This window comes from Ursus americanus, chromosome 1, assembly GCF_024610735.1.
Source record: "Ursus americanus isolate L20-20 chromosome 1, mUrsAme1.1.p, whole genome shotgun sequence".
NCBI classification, from domain to species: domain Eukaryota; kingdom Metazoa; phylum Chordata; class Mammalia; order Carnivora; family Ursidae; genus Ursus; species Ursus americanus.
Window position 1 is genome coordinate 38994430 of NC_142127.1, and position 18950 is coordinate 39013379.

Consider the following 18950-nt stretch of genomic DNA (forward strand, 5'->3'; position numbering starts at 1 on the left):
TTATAACAGAAATAATTTTTCTATTATTTCCCTGTCTAGTGTGACTTCTAAATGTTCTGCTACTCTATCTCCCGAGTCAGTTCTCCATTTTATAAAATACTTGTGAAAACTAATTTTCTTTATAGTTTGTACTAACATAAAGAAATAAACAAACATACACATTTTACTTAACACTCAGTAGACACGAAAACTGAGGTAAGCAGTTTAAATGATTGTCCCAAGACCACAGATGGAGTAACTGCCAGCTTTAGGATTAAAACTAAGAAGCTCATTATTTCCTTCTTATATTCCGAGTACTTAATACTGTTTTTACATCACAAGGATCTTTTAACTAATTTAAGAACAATAATTTAATTTAATAATTAAAACAATTATCAACAATAATTATGACAAACTTAGATTTGTGAAATTTATTAAACAAAACCAAAATTACTTTATCCAAATATTCCCTGAAAAAATTAATATGATTTACCACATAAGTTATTTTTTAAATTTTCCTCAGTGCCAAGAAAGTGACAGTTTAATATAATTCATCATTTCAATGTCTTCTTTTAAAAGCCAATTTCTTTAACCAAAATCTACAATAAGTATATGAGATGGTTACTACCAAACAGTAATACTTCGCATTAAAAAAATTCTCCAAACTTAAAACAGTAGTTTCTACTCTAATTGTAAACTTAAACTTCAGGAAATATTTAGAACAGAATTATCCATGAAAAGACAATGATAAAAAGTAAAGAAAACACCAAATACTATTGCATTTACAAGAGAAAAAGACATACAGTGTAACATTAACAGCTTACTGTGGAGAGTGGGTTTAATCAGGAAGTAGCCATTATCCTTTCGATTCAGAGCAGTGACAGCACTCCAAAACAACAAGCCGTGATATTTTTCAGTTAAAAGGAATGAAAGAATACCTACTATTGTGTCCTAGCTTTGCTGACCCCAAAGGTCACCACATGTCTTTTATCAAAAGCTATCATGAAAACATAATCCAAGGAAGCATTTACAACGCTCTATTTGTTGAAACACCTAAAATCTACCTAACACAACCTCTCTCTCAGTTACTCACAAAACATGGCTGTCTTATTCAGAGATTAGCAATTATTGTAATGAGATACTGTCGGAGAGGGTCAAATAGTACTTCCTGCAGTTTACACATCTTGATTTCCTGGTAAACAAACTGAAAGGCAGGTGGAGCACTTAGATCACCAGTAAACGTGAATGCTCACGTGACAAAACTAAGCCAGGTAAGGTTGATGTCTCAAGTAATCGTTCTTTTTAACAGACAATAAAGAGTTCTGTCTTTCTTCCCTTTTTTAAGGAGGGTTTATTCCTGAAATGCATAGGCACACAGTTTATAATTAAGGAATGCTTGAAAAACGAATCTGTTTAAGTAGGTTTTAAAAATTACTTCTGGCAAGCAAATTGTAAAAAACGAGGCAATGCCAATAAGATATATTAAAAAAAAAAAAAAGCTAAAAATAATTGTTCAAAAAACCTGCTAAATATAAGGAAAAGTGTTTAAATTTCAACTGCTTCAAAAAAGTAGATAAAAGAAGTTTCTGAGTTATAATTAAAGGCCAAAATTAAATTTTAGTCAAAGTATAAGCCTATTTTTATCAGAGCAAGCTCCTGCAAAAATATTGCTTTATAATTTATGTGGCAGTCTTTGAAAAAAACAATCTGTTACATGAATCAAAAAGTTTACAAAACTTGAAGCTATTCCCAGCATCCTTTAAAATTCATATTTCAAAAAGAAAATAAAACTGAACATATTTACTTGTGAGCACCTTTAAAAAAATAGTTTGAAGACAAAGTTTTCTTGTCCTTAGTTTTTTTCCCTCAAACTGCTGTTTTTTTCCATCTCTGAAATCTGCAGTATAATTGAATGAGAGTTTTTTAAAATTAACTAAGGGTATAAAAGAAACACATATATTCTGTCAAAATGACAAACCAATTCACTACTTGAAAAACATTTAGGAGATTCTTTTTCTTAATCTACAAAACTGCATTTATTTTAATTCTATATATACTAAGGCCATGTATCAGTGTCTTATTAGGAACATTGTATGCTTTAATTTCAAATCAAAGAGCTTTTAACGACCCTTTTACAATATAATCATATCAAGGCGTTAAATTACATTACTTAAATCATATTTACTCTATTTGTGAAATAAAATTCTAATGTACTGAAATAGAAAACAAAACAAAGTGACAATAAAATTAATAACAACAGAAAGAACACCCAAGTAGAGAAAACTGTGCCAAGAGAACAGAATTTCAGCACAGGTCTCATTACAAACATTATGTGTCATTTGAAAGGAGTGTGTATTCAATATTAAACATTAACACAAGTCGCTAATCACCATCTTTACTACAATGACATGAAATTGACAGCAAATTTTCAGAAAACTATGACTACAGAGTTCCAGTTCCAGTTCAGTTCCAGCTGAATTTCTTGGTTAAATGAAATAATTCAAATATTCTATAGTTACCTAGAATGCGAAACAAAGCTCATATTTCCTTTATAGAAAATTTAAGGTATAATTCGTATTAAATATGTAGCCTTGACTGTGATTCATATACTAAAACAAAACTAAATTTTAAATTAGAAAATTATTGTTTCAGTTATTTCAAAGATTCATGACTATCTTAGTTTCCCATAACACGTCAAATTTAGAGGATAATGAAATAAAAACATAAAGGTAAAGAAAATAAATTTGCAATTTTGTTTTATTCAAGGTGGCTTTTATCAACAATCGGCAAGTTTTGGTATTAAGAGTTTATAATTGGGCTGAAGGGGCTGGGTCAAAAACCAGGGTAATATATATGGTACCCTGTGAATTAGAAAAAGACCCCCTCTGCGTTGCCTTTTCTTCCTCTAGGATGTATTTCAGCCCTACTTGTTCTCTCAAGTCAGGCACTCTTGTATTGGTCATACCCAGCACAGTGAACTATACCTGGTAGCTCTGTACTGGCAAAAAGCTTCAAAAGGGATTCCCCTGCCCCACGGCAAGTCTAAGAAACCACAGAGGAGATTAGTCACCCATGACTTAAGAACTTCATACAAAAAGAAGAGAGGGGGCAGGGGAGGGGACACAAGGAGGAAGAAAGATTCCTGCTTTTATTGCTTGTCTTCTGCTGGCAATAAATAAGCTTTACATGGTTATTTATAGCCCATTTTATTCCAAAATAATTTAATGTGACTTGGAGAAATATGAATAGTAGAACAGATGCTTTCAAAATATAAATTAATATGAATAAAGGGAAAACAAGGGTAAGCAAGAAAGATGAAACACAAGGTAAACTTGAAACACAGAAATACCTATCATAAGGCGTTGCCTTAGATATAGGTAGTTCAGCTCTGAGCTTCCTAGCAATAAAAGTAAAGTGGGAAACAAGATCAAATTACAAAATTTTAGTGGCGCCTGGGTGGCTCCCTCTGTTAAGCATCTGCCTTCGGCTCAGGTCATGATCTCAGGTTCCTGAGATCCAGCCCCGTTGGGCTCCCTGTTCAGTGGAGAGCCGCTTCTCCTTCTCCCTCTCCCTCTGCCCCTACCCACTGCCCCACCCCCTGCTGCTCGTGCTCTCTCTCTTGCTCCATCTCAAATAAGTAAAAATCTTTAAAAAAAAAAAAAAAAAAACAACCAACCAAATTACAAAATTTTAATTCTCTGTAAGATGTGTTACAAACAAGCACCAAAGCTTTTCCTAGTACTTAGAATTGAGAGAAATTTCTTTTATACTTTTCAATAACGTAACACTGGACAATACAATAATTTTCAACAGCATCTTTACTGTAAGAAATTAAAGAACAAATTTCATATGAAAATTTCTTTTAACATTTCCTCAGCACAAGCTGAGGTCATAACTAATGACCAGAAAATTAGCCATTTGTTAGGAAAGCTTCTGTAATTTATCTAATCTGGGTTTTTAAGTAAACACTAACAATAATCCTCAGGATCTTTTGTTAAATTCACAGTCCACTTTCATATCCCTAATTCATACTTCATTTTCTAAATTCAGGTTCTTTTGCTGGATGAGTAAGTAAAAATGGACATGCAAGCTGTAAGTGTGTTTCCAGAGCAGATGAAAGAGAAGACAACACTGGTAGTTAGGTAAGTCTAGACACTTAAAAGGGAAATTCTCTTTTTTCGTTAAAACAGTTCCTCTCTTCTTTGTTAGGGGCTTTCTATAATCCTGCTAGCTCCAACAGCCTGAAAACCTGATCTATGATGACTATTATTCCTCTTCAGTTTGGTATTTCTTACTATAGTAAAGAAATCTGACTTAAGGTTTCTAGGCTGCTATGTTCTCATTCGGTCTGCACCAATTTAGATTCATTTTACAGCATGAATCTTTGCATACTTTTATAGCATTTGCTTTTTATGTTATTGGTGGGGGGAAAGACAGTTGTAAAACTAATATAAACAGAATCTCTCTCATTTTATTATACAAGAAAAAAGGTTGGCAAAGGTAACATCTCACTATACCATATATGTGGACTGAATACTACTACTAAAATTCAGCAACACTACAACCTGATTTTCACATGTGGCAAATAAGTAGGAGCAAATCCTGTCTTCCATTGTAGCTGGGTTGGTCGCTTCTCTGTCTCCCAAAGACGCCAAGTTTATGTTGTTTCCCATTGCTTCTTCATCTCGATATCCGTTTAGATCTTATCACATTCAGGATGCTCCTCTCTCAGAGCCTATTTGGGCCCATAAAACCTTCTTTCCCTACCTGATTTAGCTTTATATTATTCTCTAATTATTTTAGGGATCTCCCTTACTAGATTTTGAAATTCTTCATTTTATATTACTCACTATGAATCACAAAATGCAAACACCATAAGTACAAATTAACTTATGCATTAATAAACTGCTGTACATATTTATTATAGCTCATGTTTGTTCAACATGACCAGGATATTTATTAGGATTGCACTGAGTGAGCCAGACACCAATTTTTACCATACAGGTAATTTATTTTTTCTTCCTTCCTTTCTTTCTTTCTTTCTCTTTCTTTGTTTGTTTCTTTGTTTCTTTGTTTCTTTCTTTCTTTCTTTCTTTCTTTCTTTTCTTTCTTTCTTTCTTTCTTTCTTTCTTTCTTTCTTTCTTTCCTTCTTTTTTTTCTTTCTTTTCCTTTTTTTTTTTTGAGAAAGAGAGAGCGGCAGGGCGGGGTGGTACAGAGTGGGAGAGGGAGAGAGAGAATCTTAAACAGGTCCATGACCAGCACAGAGCCCAGTGTGGGGCTCCATCTCACAACCCTGAGATCACGTCCGGAGCCAAAATACAGAGTCGGATGCCTAACTGACTGAGCCACCCCCATATACATAATTTCTAAATGGTGGATAGAATCAACCCATATTAAATCAAACCTTAGGCTTTTCCACTTTCAAGATGGTCAAAAGAATTTTAATTGTAAGCACAACTTTTGAGAACACTACCAAAAACCAAACAGATTTTATATAACTGTCAGACATCAAAATGACCAAAATTGAATAACAACTGTGTCCAATATAGTTTGATCCATATTTGAACTCATATATGTAACCCAAAGAGTCATGCAGCCTACTCCCTTATTAAATGAACTTTTCCAATGTGTAGCCACCAAAATTTGTTATTTCTGAATTTCCTATTTTATGAAATTCAGTCTAAGTATGGTAATCTCAATGTACAATTTTTTGCTATTGCAAAAGGCAGCAGTATTTACATTTGGCATAATATGTACACTTGCTTAACATTTTTCTTGCAATAAGAAAAAGCACTAACATTTAAAATATGTTACAAAGCATTTGCTTATGAAACTCATATTAATTAGCACCTTAAATCTATCAAGATTATATTCTACTCATTTAAAAAGTTATAGGATAATTAAAATGGTTACATTATTAACCACCTTATAATTGTTTACCTCAAAGAACAAAAGTAGGAAATATATCTATCATATAAATTGAAAAGCTTTTGAACAAATTTAACAACAAAAGAAAGAATAAAATTCAATTTTCTTTCTTTTCCTAAAAAGCAAACTGGATAAAGTAAACCAAAGGAAGCTACAAATATATATATTTTCATTTACTGCAACATAATAGATACACACAGAGCCTGTGAGAATACAATATTCATTTTGCTGCAGAAGAACATACATTGCATAACAATGAGATTTGCTAATGAAATCAACCATCAACCTGGAATACATATGTATTAAACCAAGACCTCAGTGTCATTTTCTTTTTGCATCGTTTGTTCTTTCTTTCATTTTTTTCTTGACCTTGTCAGTATTTTTGTCCTTTAGATTTCGGAACTTTGGTAAAGCAAAATCAAGACTATAATATTACAGTGTAATGCTTTTTATTCATCACATTTATTTTTAATGTAAATTCCGATTGTTCTGCTTCTATCAGCACTATTAATGTACCTCTGGAAAAAAAAAAAAATCAATGGATGCTACCAGAAGAAACAAAGGAGGTTTATTTCTATACAAAATAATTGGATCAGGTCTGAAAAAAACTTTTTTCAACATTTGACATAAATTTCAGATGACTTTTATAGCAATGTTAGTGCTTACTTACTTAATAAGAAGTTCTTAAAAATTATACATATTTACATATTTTAAGGATTTCATTTATTTGACAGAGAGAGAGCAACAGAGCACAAGCAGGGGGAGCCGCAGAGGGAGAGGGAGAAGCAGGCTCCCCGCTGAGCAGGGAGCCCGATGTGGGGGCTCCATCCCAGGACCCTGGGATCATGATGTGAGCTGAAGGCAGATACTTAACCGACTGAGCCACCCAGGCACCCCCCCAAAATTATATATTTTAAAGTCACTTTTGTAATAATATAAATCCTCCAGCAATTTCCACTACTGACAGTTATTAAGTGAAATAATGTAAGGCTGATATAATAACTATCAGCATGCAAATTATTCTAATGCTTTTAGATTAAAATAATAATTTTTCTCCCCAAAATACTCTGCTATCCTGGTCTACAAAGTTAATCACCAATTTCCATTTATCAAAAGTAAATAATTCTGATAATTTTCTTAAAAATTTATTATTTTAATTTATGATTTAGTTATTACAATTCTCTATAAAAGTCCAAAAGACTATGAAAGTACTTGGTATTATATATCTTTAAAAAAAAACATTAATGTCCCTTAGAATTGATTTATATCTTTTTGAGTATAAGCCATTTAACTAAATGACTATCCATCCTATTGGTTGACTGTTTACACAATTAGGTTTTCAATTCATGTGTGCTACAGATAAAATTAACGGCCTAACCTGCTGTGGTATATAATTGCTACTAATTCATGATAATAACTTCTAAAAATAGCAATACTTATACAAACTAAAACAGTCTCAAACAAAATTAAGTTTTCTATTTTTATTTTTGTAATACCTTAATATCTAACTTCAAACAATATCCTGCAAAATAACAAAAGTCAACAAGTATTACAGTTATGTTGAAAAAGTAAACTGAATGTTTCTTATTAAATTTAAACTCTCTGAAAGTTGCCACTGACAGTCTAATAGTTTTCCAGACTACTTTAAAAACCATGAAGGATGATTTTAAGCAAAGAACCACGTAATCACAGAACGATGATTAATCCACAAAGTATTTCCCTGAAAAACCCAGAAATTTCTATTAAAATGGCAAAATATAAATCAGACTGTAGAGAAATAGCCAGTTTAAACAAATGTCGATAGCAATACTGAAAACCTACTTTCACTAGGGCAAAGAATGCAATCTTAAAATGCAGTGATGGGCTTTGGAAGGTCATCTCCCTTGATAATCGCTCCCTGTGACTCCAGTGTGATCCACAGACCACCAACATTACAACTGCTTCTTAGAAATGAAGATTCTCAAGCCCCAGCCCAAACCTACTGAATCAGAATCTTACGTACCTTAGAATTTAAGAAGGCATGATGTAGAAAATTCTTCAGCCTACCTAAAAATTTGTATACCAATTCCAGTGACTTCTGCTATTCTAACAACTCATCAAAAATCATATTAAAATGCAGAATATTCAAAGAATAAACAATTTACTTGTCATACTCAAAGCCCGTTACCTACCATTTGCTTAATTACTTGAAGTCTCAAATTCATGTGGACTACTGATTGGAAATTTGTGGTAATAAAAGAAAAAGGGAATAGGAATAGTATCTTCTTTGTAAGATCTTGGAAAGTATTAAATAAATGGATAAAATGGAAGTATTTACACTTTCTTAGAAATTATTTTAAATTTTTCAGCAGAGGGTTTCTTTCTTAAATAGAATCTTGTGAGGAAGCTCAGTATAGTAAAAAAATAAATAAAGGCCTGCTCTTTGGCACAGGGGAAGCACCCAGCAGTAGCCAAGTCATCACAAAAGAACCACCTCAGAGTATAGTTTGAAAAACTCTAGTTTAAGGAAACTACTTAGAGTCTAAAAACAAGCTGAACAACTGTTATACTTATCACAAATAAAGTTTGCCGTTCAGCAAAGTCACTATAAAGATCACTATATAGAGACCTACTATTTAATATATTCTTTGGTGTTTCAAACTAAGAACACTAGGTAAAATTACATAATTAAGCATTTTTTTCTCATTCAAATTGATCTTTCCCCAAATTGTTCTAATTGGTGAAGCTGGATTTAATTAATATGTGATCTTTAATTATTTTAGTTAATAGTATGCCTACCACATACAAGACATTATGGTAAGTGCTACAAGGGCAATATAGCTGAATGGACAAAATATTCTACTTATCAAACCCCAGAAGGGTTAAGACAAATACATGGAATATAATAAATGCCATAAAAGCAATATAACTATGGAAGCATAATTAAATGAGGACTTCGGAAAAGGCTTCATGAAAAGTGACACGTAGTCTAAAGTAGACTCTGAAAGGTGTGTAGGATTCCAAAAGGCAAAGAGCACCAGGTGGAGCAACTGGAAAAAATGGCATCATAAGTGGAGGGAAGACATATGCTGAGAAGCAGAAGCTGAAAAGCACTGAGTATATTTGAAGAATAACTTGAGGCAGCTTGCAAGCTCCCTAACAAAAAATCATGAGTTGTTTGGGGTGCCTGGCTGGCTCAGTGGATTAAGCATCTGCCTTTTGGCTCAGGTCATGATCCCAGAGTCCTGGGTTGGAGCCCTGTGTCTGACTCCCTGCTCAGCGGGGAGTCTGCTCTTCTCCCTCTGCCCTTCCCCCTACTCCCTCTGCCCTTCCCCCCACTCATGCTTGCTTGTGCTTTCGCTTTCTCAAACAAATAAAATCTTTTTTTTTTTTAAAGATTTTATTTATTTATTTATTTATTTGACAGAGAGAGATAGCCAGCGAGAGAGGGAACACGAGCAGAGGGAGTGGGAGAGGAAGAAGCAGGCTCCCAGCAGAGGAGCCTGATGCAGGGCTCGATCCCAGGACTCCGGCATCATGCCCTGAGCCAAAGGCAGATGCTTAACGACTGAGCCACCCAGGCACCCCAATAAAATCTTTTTTAAAAAAACATGAGTTGTTTATTTTATAGGGATACCACCTACAGAACTCATGGGTTAACATACCTGTATAGCACTGTAAGAGCTCTAAATATCTGTTTGAATGACTTAATAAATAAATGAATGTAATCTTTGTGTGGCTAGTATATAAAGCATATGTAGAAAATAGTGTAAGATATGGCTGAAAAGGTAGTTAAGGACCTTATTGGAGACAACATTAAATACCATATTAAGTATTTAAATTTAAGACTGTGAATAATGATAAACTACTAGCATCAGAAATATTGATCTAACAGGGTGCCTGGCTGGCTCAGTTGGTAGAGTATATGACTCTTGATCTTGGGGTTGTGAATCTGAGCCCCACATTGGGTGTAGAGGTAACTTAAAAATAAAAATCTTAAAAAAAAAAAAAAAGAAATGTTGATCTAACAGGATGGACTAGAGCTGGATTGCAACAGGAAGAGAGTTCCAATAGGGAAACTGCAATATTCACTCTGTTGCAATAGTTTAGCCAAGAGGTGAGGGACTAAGGTTGTGGCAATAGAGTCAAATACAAAGATGAAAAAGAAAGATAAGAATCTTTTTTTCTTTTTTTTACTTTAGGTAGTCAAAGTTGAGCAAGAAATAAAAAATGTATATTATAGAAGTAAAAACTATTCGACTTCATATCAGGTTCTTTATAGAGGGAGTGGGAAGGCAAAAGTTAAAGAAATCCCAAAGGTTGGCAAGAATGTAGAGCAGGAAGTCTCTTGTGCACTGCTGGTGTAAACTGGTATGACCATTGTGGAAAACATTAAGCAATACATAGTAAAATCAAGACTGTATATAGTCCATATCACAGCAATTCCACTTCTACATATATAACCCAGAAAAATTCTCATGTATGTGGGTAAGGAGACACACACAAAAATGTAAATTGCAGCACTATTTTTATAATGAAATATTGGAAATGAATAAAAGATTGTGGAATGGTTACATAATAAAATAGTATACAGCAATTAAAACAAATGACCTAGAGCTACACATATTAACATAGATATAGATGTATATCTTTAATATACAAACACAACCACTTGAGAGAAGCAAAGGTTTTGTTTACTTACTTTTGTTTATCATTTAAGACAGGACAAGATGGACATGTTTTATGAATGATAATGAAACAAGTTTTAGAGGACAAAGAAAAGGAAAAGAGGGGGGAAAAAACCATGAATAAACTCTTAGGTTTAATGTGGAGGTGGAATAGTTGTTTGTTTGCTTTTACCAGGACTTATTTTATAACTGGAAGTTTGTACCTTTTGACCACCTTCACCCATTTTGCCGATCCCCCACCTCTGGCAAATACCTCTAACTAAACTATTGCAACAGTCTGAACGTTGCAGTATCCCTATTGGAACCCTCTTCTGGCTCCAACCCATCCTATTAGATCAATATTTCTTTTTTTTTTCTTTTTTAAGATTTTTATTTTTAAGTAATCTCTACACCCAATGTGGGGCTTGAAATCACAACCCCAAGAGATCAAGAGTCATATACTCCACCAACTGAGCCAAATACCTCTTGTATCTATGAGTTCAACTTTTTGTTTTTGTATTTTGGGGTTTTTTGTTTGTCTGTCTTTTGTTTTAGATTCCATATGTAAATGAGATTATACAGTATTGGTTTTTCTGTCTCACTTACTTCACTTAGCACAATGCTCTCAAGGTCTTATCCATGTTGTTACAAATGGCAGGATTTCCTTTTATGGCTGAATAATATTCCATTTTATAAAAATACTACATTTTCTTTACCTATTCATCAATTGATGGACACTAAGGTTATTTCCATATCTTGGCTATTGTAAGTAATGCTGCAATGAACATGGGGCTGTGACGTAAAGTTTTTTCTTCTCAGAGATGCATGGAGAGGTAGAAGAAGAAAATAGATTTTTTTTTTAACTCTTAATTTGGAAATAACTATATATTTATAGAAAGTTGCAAAAATAGTACAGTGAGGTCCCATTTATTCATCACCCAGTCTCCACCAATGGTTATACTTTACATAACCATAGTGCAATATCAAAACCAGGAAACTAACTACAAAGTATACGTACAGTTCTGTCATTTTATCATATGCGTAGATTCATCTAAGCAACATTGCAATCAAGATACAGAACTATTCTATTATCACAAAGATCTCTCTCATGCCACTCCTTTACAGTCACACCCAAACTCCTCTCCTCCACCATCCCTAAACCCTGGTAACCACTAATTTGTTCTTAATCTCTATAATTTTGTCTTTATATAAGTGGAATCATAGTGACCTTTGAGATTGGCTTTTTTCACTCAACCGAATGTCCTTGAGATCTATCCAACTGTTATGTGTATCAATAATTGAAACCTTTTTATTGCTGAGCAGCACTGCAGATAACGGACACACCATACTGTATTTAGCCATTCACCTACTACAAGACATTTTGGTTGTTTCCAATGTTGGCTGTTACAAATAAAGCTGCTATGAACAATATGTACATTTTGCTGGGATGAATGCTCAGGAGTGTGGTAGTTTGGTCATGTTGTAAGGGTATGTTTAGTGTTTGTTGTTTTTTTATTGTTTGTTTTGTTTTGTTTTGTTTTGTTTGAGAAACTGCCAAACTCTTTCCCAGAGTGGTTGTACCATTTTATATTCCCAAAAGCAATGTATGAAAGTTCCATTTCTCCACATCCTTGCCAGCATTTGATATATGTCAGTATCTTTTATTTTGGCTGTTCTGATGCATGAGTAGTGATAGCTCATTTTTGCATTTCCCTGAGGGCTAGTGATGTTGAACGTTTTTACATGTATTCAACTGGTATCTACACATTTACTTTGGCGAAATGTTTCTTCATATCCTTGCCCATTTTCTAATCAGACTGTTGGCATTTTTACTGTTGAGTTTGAGAGTTTTTATATACCCGAGATAGAGTACTTTGTCAGATATGTGGTTTTCAAAAATTTTTCCTAGTATATAGCCTGTATTTTCATAGACCTTCACAGAGTCTTTTGCAAAAAGAAAAGTTTTAATTTTTATAAAGTACAATTTACTGATCTTCACTGATTTTTTCTTTTATGGATTATGCTTTTTGTGTCATATATAAGAACTCTTCACCAAGTTACGTCCCATAGATTTTCCCTTACGTTTCCTTTTAAAAGTTTTATATGTTATATTTAATTTTACAATCCAAACAGATTTTGAACTAGGAAAAGGGGAAGTTGATAAATCTGATAACTTTATCAGAAGGTCTTCAACTCTTTTCACCATTTATTTAGAATCCACTTAAAGTATGAAGCACTTAAGATACAGACAAGGTATAGAATCTAGAGAGTGGATAAGACACATATTTTTATTTTACTCTTTTAAGTACTTTGACAGAATTATACATCAGTGCACCTGACTTAGCCAGGAAGAACTTAAGAGTGTTCTTGGGGAAAATTACATCTGTTCTAAACCTTTATGAGTAGAAAAATTAGGCTAATCACAGAAGGAAGGTTGTGCCAGGAAGAGACAATAGACTAAACAAAGGCAAAGAATATACCCACTGCGTGCTTAAGGAAGTATACATGGCCTTAAAGTTGGAGAGTCCTAAGTATGAGAGATTTAGGCCAAATTTTGGGTGTAGGCAGGAGACAGATTATGGAACATTTCATATGCCATGCAAATGAGATTAAATTTTATTCTGTGTGATGGGAAGCTAGTAAATTATTTTAAGTAGATGAATAATCTAGTTAGATTTGTGATGTCAATTAAATTGTCACTGAGAGGATGATGAATTTGGACACAGCAACACTAAGGGCATAGTCACGAACTGGGAGGCTACAGTGACAGCCCAAGTAAGACATGATGCAAGCCTACCTAAAGATTTAGGCATTATGAATAGAGAAGAAAGGATGGATTTGAGAAATACTTAAAGAAAAATAAAGAAATACAGTCTTTGCTGAAAAAGCAGGCAGGGAAAGGTGTTGGCTTAAGGTGAATAGAGAAATTATGAAATAGCAATTGCAGAAAATCCTTTTATTAACCTTTAGCTAACCTATAGTATTGGATAACACAGTATTTACCACAGCAATGAAAAACACCAGTCCCATAAGATGCTCTTTGAAGGAAGGAAGAGTCAAACAAGTTAGAGTGTCACAAAACTTATTAGCACATTAAAAGATGCACAGAAAGAGTTGTTAAACAAATTTTGTCATTCTGTTTAACATTAACTCTGTTTCCCAAACTTATTTGACCATGGAATTTTTTTTTTCATGCAATACTCACTCCATACAACCAACGCTCTTACTAAGACTACTTTGGGGACTATTGGTTTAGCAACAATGTGGGCTTTGGGTAAGCTCAGAACCTAATTTTTTAAAATATTCTCTTTAAAAAAAAATAATTAAATCTTAAATGTAGGTTTATGTGAAATTTCTACAACTTCACTTATTACTCTCCATTGCTCATCCCACTTCAGTCATGCTGGTTTCCTTATTATTCTTCAATTATGCCAAGCACAGTCTTCATTAATGTCTTTGCATTTACTGCTTTCCTTGGGATAATCCTCACTCAGATATTTGCATGACTTGCTCCCCCCATTTTCTTAAGATCTCTGTTAAACTGTCATCCTATTAAACAGGCCTTTACTGACCACACTGTAACGAATACTAATTCCACAGCCCTTGTACTCATAACCCTTAATTTGCTTTATCTCTCTTCAGTGTTGGTTGGCCATCTAACATATTAAATATCAATTTATTAAGTATTATCCCTTTTGTTCACAGGCTGTAAGCCCCATGAGTACAGAGTCTATTTTGTTTACTGCCTTATCCCCAGCACTTGCATGTCCTAAGCACTCAATAATTAGTTGTTGAATAATTTAGTAATCATCACTTAACTTCTATCTGAGGTTATTTACTTCATATTAAAGTAAATAATGGGGGGTGCCTGGTTGGCTCAGTTGGTAAAGCATGCAACTCTTTTTTTTTTTTTTTTATGATTTTTTATTATATTATGTTAGTCACCATACAGTACATCCCCGGTTTCCGATGTAAGGCTCGATGATTCATTAGTTGTGTATAACACCCAGTGCACCATGCAATACGTGCCCTCCTTACTACCCATCACCGGTCTATCCCATTCCCCCACCCCCCTCCCCTCTGAAGTCCTCAGTTTGTTTCTCATAGTCCATAGTCTCTCATGTTTCATTCCCCCTTCTAAGCATGCAACTCTTGATCTCAGGGTCGTGAGTTTGAGCTCCATATTACTTAAAAAAATAGTAATAAAATAAAATAATAAAATAAAGTAGATAATTGGTGAAATAGTGACATATCAACATAGCCATTAACAGGAACAGTACTCTCCTTTATGATGTTAACAATTAATATTTTTCATGCCCACATTGTATCTATTAAGGTCTGACCAGTTTTATCCAAATAAGACTTATAAACAAAACCAAGAATTTACTTCAAGATTCTGGAAGGTTTCGACACTAACCTTTCAAATCTATCTCCTAATCAAAAACATTTGTAAAACTGTGTATAATTTTATCTTTAGAAAATGCACAGGCATTATTCTGTACAATTATTGTCAAATTTCTCTTGAACTGCGCTTCTTTAGATACTGGCTTACAAAAGACTCCAACTGGAAGGACTGAATGGAGCAACCTTGACCCTCTAAAGCAAAGGGTCCTTTTCTTCTGTGAGGGACAGTGATTCCTTTCTATAGTTTCAGCAAGTGTCAAATGCTTTAGTAGATTTTAGGTGTGTAATGCTTCCACTTTCAATCTGAGTCATGATGTACTCTAACATAGGTCAGCTGTTCAGCTGAACACACTCCACATGATAATATACTCCCATGATGGAGACATATACTCCACTAAAAACTAGAAGAAATTCTCACTGGTACATGCAACATTTTTTCAAAGTATCTCACTTTATATAAAACCCTTAAATGTTTTAATATTTAACATAATATTCATATTTTAATATGAAATGCAATATTTCATATTATTAAGTATTAAAAATACTCAAGTCAACACAAAGTATAAATTTGAATTGCTTCTGATTTAAACAAAAAATTATTTAAATGTGTTCTTATTAAGGACTAAGAAGAAAATTCATGCATATATAACTGTATAACCCAGGTATAAACTCTCCCCATTCAATAAAAATTTTTCTATACTGCAAACTAGTGATGACAGACTAAAATAAAAAACTTGAATTATTTTCAATAAAAGTATGTGCAATTGAATCGTAAATAAAAGTCTCTAAAATTATCTACTCTTCTGCTGTAAGTAGGTATACATGGTGATATTCTAAGTTTTATTCAAAGAGAATAGTTTCTTTTACCTTTATAACAAAAGATATTTTATATGTATAACAAGAAATAATCTAACAGTTCCTTGTGTTTTTCAGCAAATGATTTGGTTATCTTGGTTAAATCAGTCTCTGAGACTTGGTCTCTTCATTTGTAAAATGAGAGAGTTTGTCTAGGATTTTTAAAATACTTTCTAGCTTTAATGTTCTGTGATTCTACAAAATTAATTTTTCCCAGTTAAACTCTATTGTTTTTCCTCTTGTAAACTAACTGAGAAATACTTTTGATACGAAGAAATGCACATTCCCTTAAAAGCTTATTTCTTTAAAAACTAGATAATAAAACATATTTATGTCTCCCTATAATTAAACACCTCAATTTGTACTGAAATATGATAAGTACTGTTTATCTACTTTCGGTGAATAAAAGCTGAGGACAATTTATTAGAGCATAAGAAAGACTCCTGAGTACTAGAAGGTCACAGCCTGTGTGCTGAGCGGCTAGCAAAACATCTATGATGATCCAAAGCTGCCATTTTTCTTCCTTGACAAAGACTCCATCTGCCACTGAGCCATTTACAGCCTCCAAGTCAGAATATCAATGATTTCCAACCATTCTGCAGGCCTGCTTTCACCTTGACATCACCTCTGTAAGCCATCTAAAGCAGATGATACATATATTCCCGAACTATAAGCAGGAAGCCCATGCTTTATTCACCTGATAGGTATTTAAGTTTCCCTCTAATGTACCATTTTTATTTATGCTGAGTTGAAAAGAATTTTAAAGTGTATATATGTGCTGTAATTCTTGTTGCTGTACGTTAAATGCTCTAAATCAAATATATTCATAAAACTTTAAAACCTGAAAAGACTGTACTATGTAGTGTTCAGTAACAGCTTAATAACTAAGACAACAAAACTACACCATATTTACACATAATACAATCTGCTAGAAAATTATTTCATATAAAATGTTTTCTTAGAAACTGGAAACATTAAAGCAATGAAGAAATGTTGGTAAAATTTCTAGTTTTGTACTTAAATCAACGTTCTTAATATTGTAACAAGTAAAACCCATCTACCTTGCAATAAAAGAGAGTCAGAGAATTTTTCAATTATATTTTTGTTATTTCCTACTATTTTTTGTTTGTTAAAGTATTAGAAATAGATACAAACTTCCAAGAACCATTAAAAATTCTTCTTTCATCCCTTTTAAATAAAAGCAGTATAATCCCTGGTCATTTGTATGTATAAAAATGGAAATAATAACCTTATTTAAGTAAAATATTAATTTTGTCTGAAAGTAATTCTCTATAAAATAAATAAAGATTCAGTTAAGGCCTACTATACGCAAAACATTAAGGGTCCTACAAAAAAGTTTAAAACAAGACTCTTGGCTTCAAGTAGCAGAAATTATACATGAACTCATGAAAAAGCACTCAAAAAACAAGGCACTTTATAGTGAGAGGAAGAGTGCTACACAGGAAGGAATTCTGGATTACAGGTTAGGAGACTGAAGTCTAATTATATCTCTACTCTGAACCCTCCAAGTGCTTATGTTAGCCATTTAACTCCAGGAAAACTATTTACGCAACTACAAAGTGAGGTGACTAGAACAGGTGACATGTGAAGTCTCTTGCTGCTGTAGCACTCTATTACAGGATACCATGATCTAGATGACAAATGATTACAGACACTAAATGACCCTAGATTTTAAGTGGCCCCCATTTAGGTAGTAGATGTGGCCTGTATTAAAAAGGAAATGAGATTTGGGTTTGGTCTTGAAGGAAGTCTAATGTTTGAATATATATGCAGAGGTAGAAAAAGAATCTTCCCAAAGAAGGGAATAGCATAAATAAAGGTGTGGGAAAAGAAATCATGATTTCACATACGTTACTGTGGCAATGTGATCCACAACGCATGAGAAGAGGAAACATGATACTGGAGACAGAGAAACTAGAGAAACATCTACACACGACCTAATAGGACGGTGGCAGGAATGAAAGGAAAACAAAGAAAGCAAAAGGATGCAAAGGATACAAAAGATAATGAAGCCAGAGCACAGGCACTTTTAAGTCTTGATCTAGAGCCAGAGGAAGGAGAGCAATCCAACATGATACCAGGATTCGTATACTGATGTGGGAAATGGTGATACTATTAACAGAAAGAGGCCTGAAATGTGATCCTCTTTCTAAAATAACATGGGGGAAAAAAGAATACATTAAAAAGAAATAAAGTCATCTAATTTAAAGAAAAAGAACACTGAACTGGAGATTAGACACTGATGCTGGATTCTGCCATGAACTAACATAGAGCCAGTAGCTCTAAGGTTTGGTTTTACAAAATGAAAGTACTAGACTTAATATGATTTTAAGATTCTTTTCAGTTTTATATATAACATGCATCTCAATTTCTGAATAAATCTGAAGTTGTAGAGGCAAGAGATCTTTTGAAATAGTCTTAGTCCAGACTGATTGAAGATTTAGCATTTTTTGTACATAGTTATGAAATACAAAGTACTTCATCCAAAAACAAAAAGTATGCTTATTTTCACCTAACAGGTACAACCCCAAACACAACTGCCACAAAACTAAAGACAGAAAAAGCAATTTCAGAATTAACTCTGCATTTCTGATCCTGCATTAATCATTAGCTAATTCATTAAGTACCTGTAGTACTAGGAACTAAGGGAAAGGCAAAAGAAGATACGGTTTCCATGTTTAAGCATATAATAACTTTATTAGCGAGATAAAATGAACATAAGTGAAACGTAAAAAATTGCCTTTTGATGTAGACTAACCCACACCCCAAAAAATTCATTCCTTAACGTCAATTCAAAGGGGAGATGAATCCTGAAGCATAAACTGAAAAATGTAATGGATATGAAATTTGGTTAAAGGAGAAAAAATTTTAGAGTGTTTCCTTCAACAAGAAAGGCCATAATCAAATTAAAATTTTATTCATATTTCACAGTTGTTTTTGCATGATGATTATTTTTAATTTCAAGAAAACTCTCTACTTATTATGATGTCATGATTCAAAATATACGGAGGATTTATAAAGTGTGTTCCTAGAAGGATGTGTCGAACAAACAAACAAAGACAATTTTTTTCTAAGCATTAAATTACAATCTAAATCATATTCTAAAATACTCTGTAT

General features: G+C 33.3%; 1 protein-coding gene across 18 annotated transcripts in view; it reads right to left on the reverse strand.

The window, feature by feature from the left end:
• The window catches only part of BAZ2B (bromodomain adjacent to zinc finger domain 2B), a 290562-nt gene that overhangs the window by 179343 nt on the left and 92269 nt on the right, over positions 1-18950 (reverse strand). For 15 of the 18 annotated variants that reach the window (XM_045781165.2, XM_045781156.2, XM_045781146.2 and 12 more), the window contains exon 1: positions 783-1204. The exons of 1 other annotated variant lie outside the window; for it this stretch is intronic. In XM_045781165.2, coding sequence (XP_045637121.2) covers positions 783-792 — 10 coding nt within the window. In that variant the 5' untranslated portion in view covers positions 793-1204. Of the gene's footprint in view, positions 1-782; positions 1205-18950 lie in introns of those variants that run through there. 2 more of the 18 variants (XM_087861283.1, XM_087861240.1) reach the window with 2 other exon arrangements.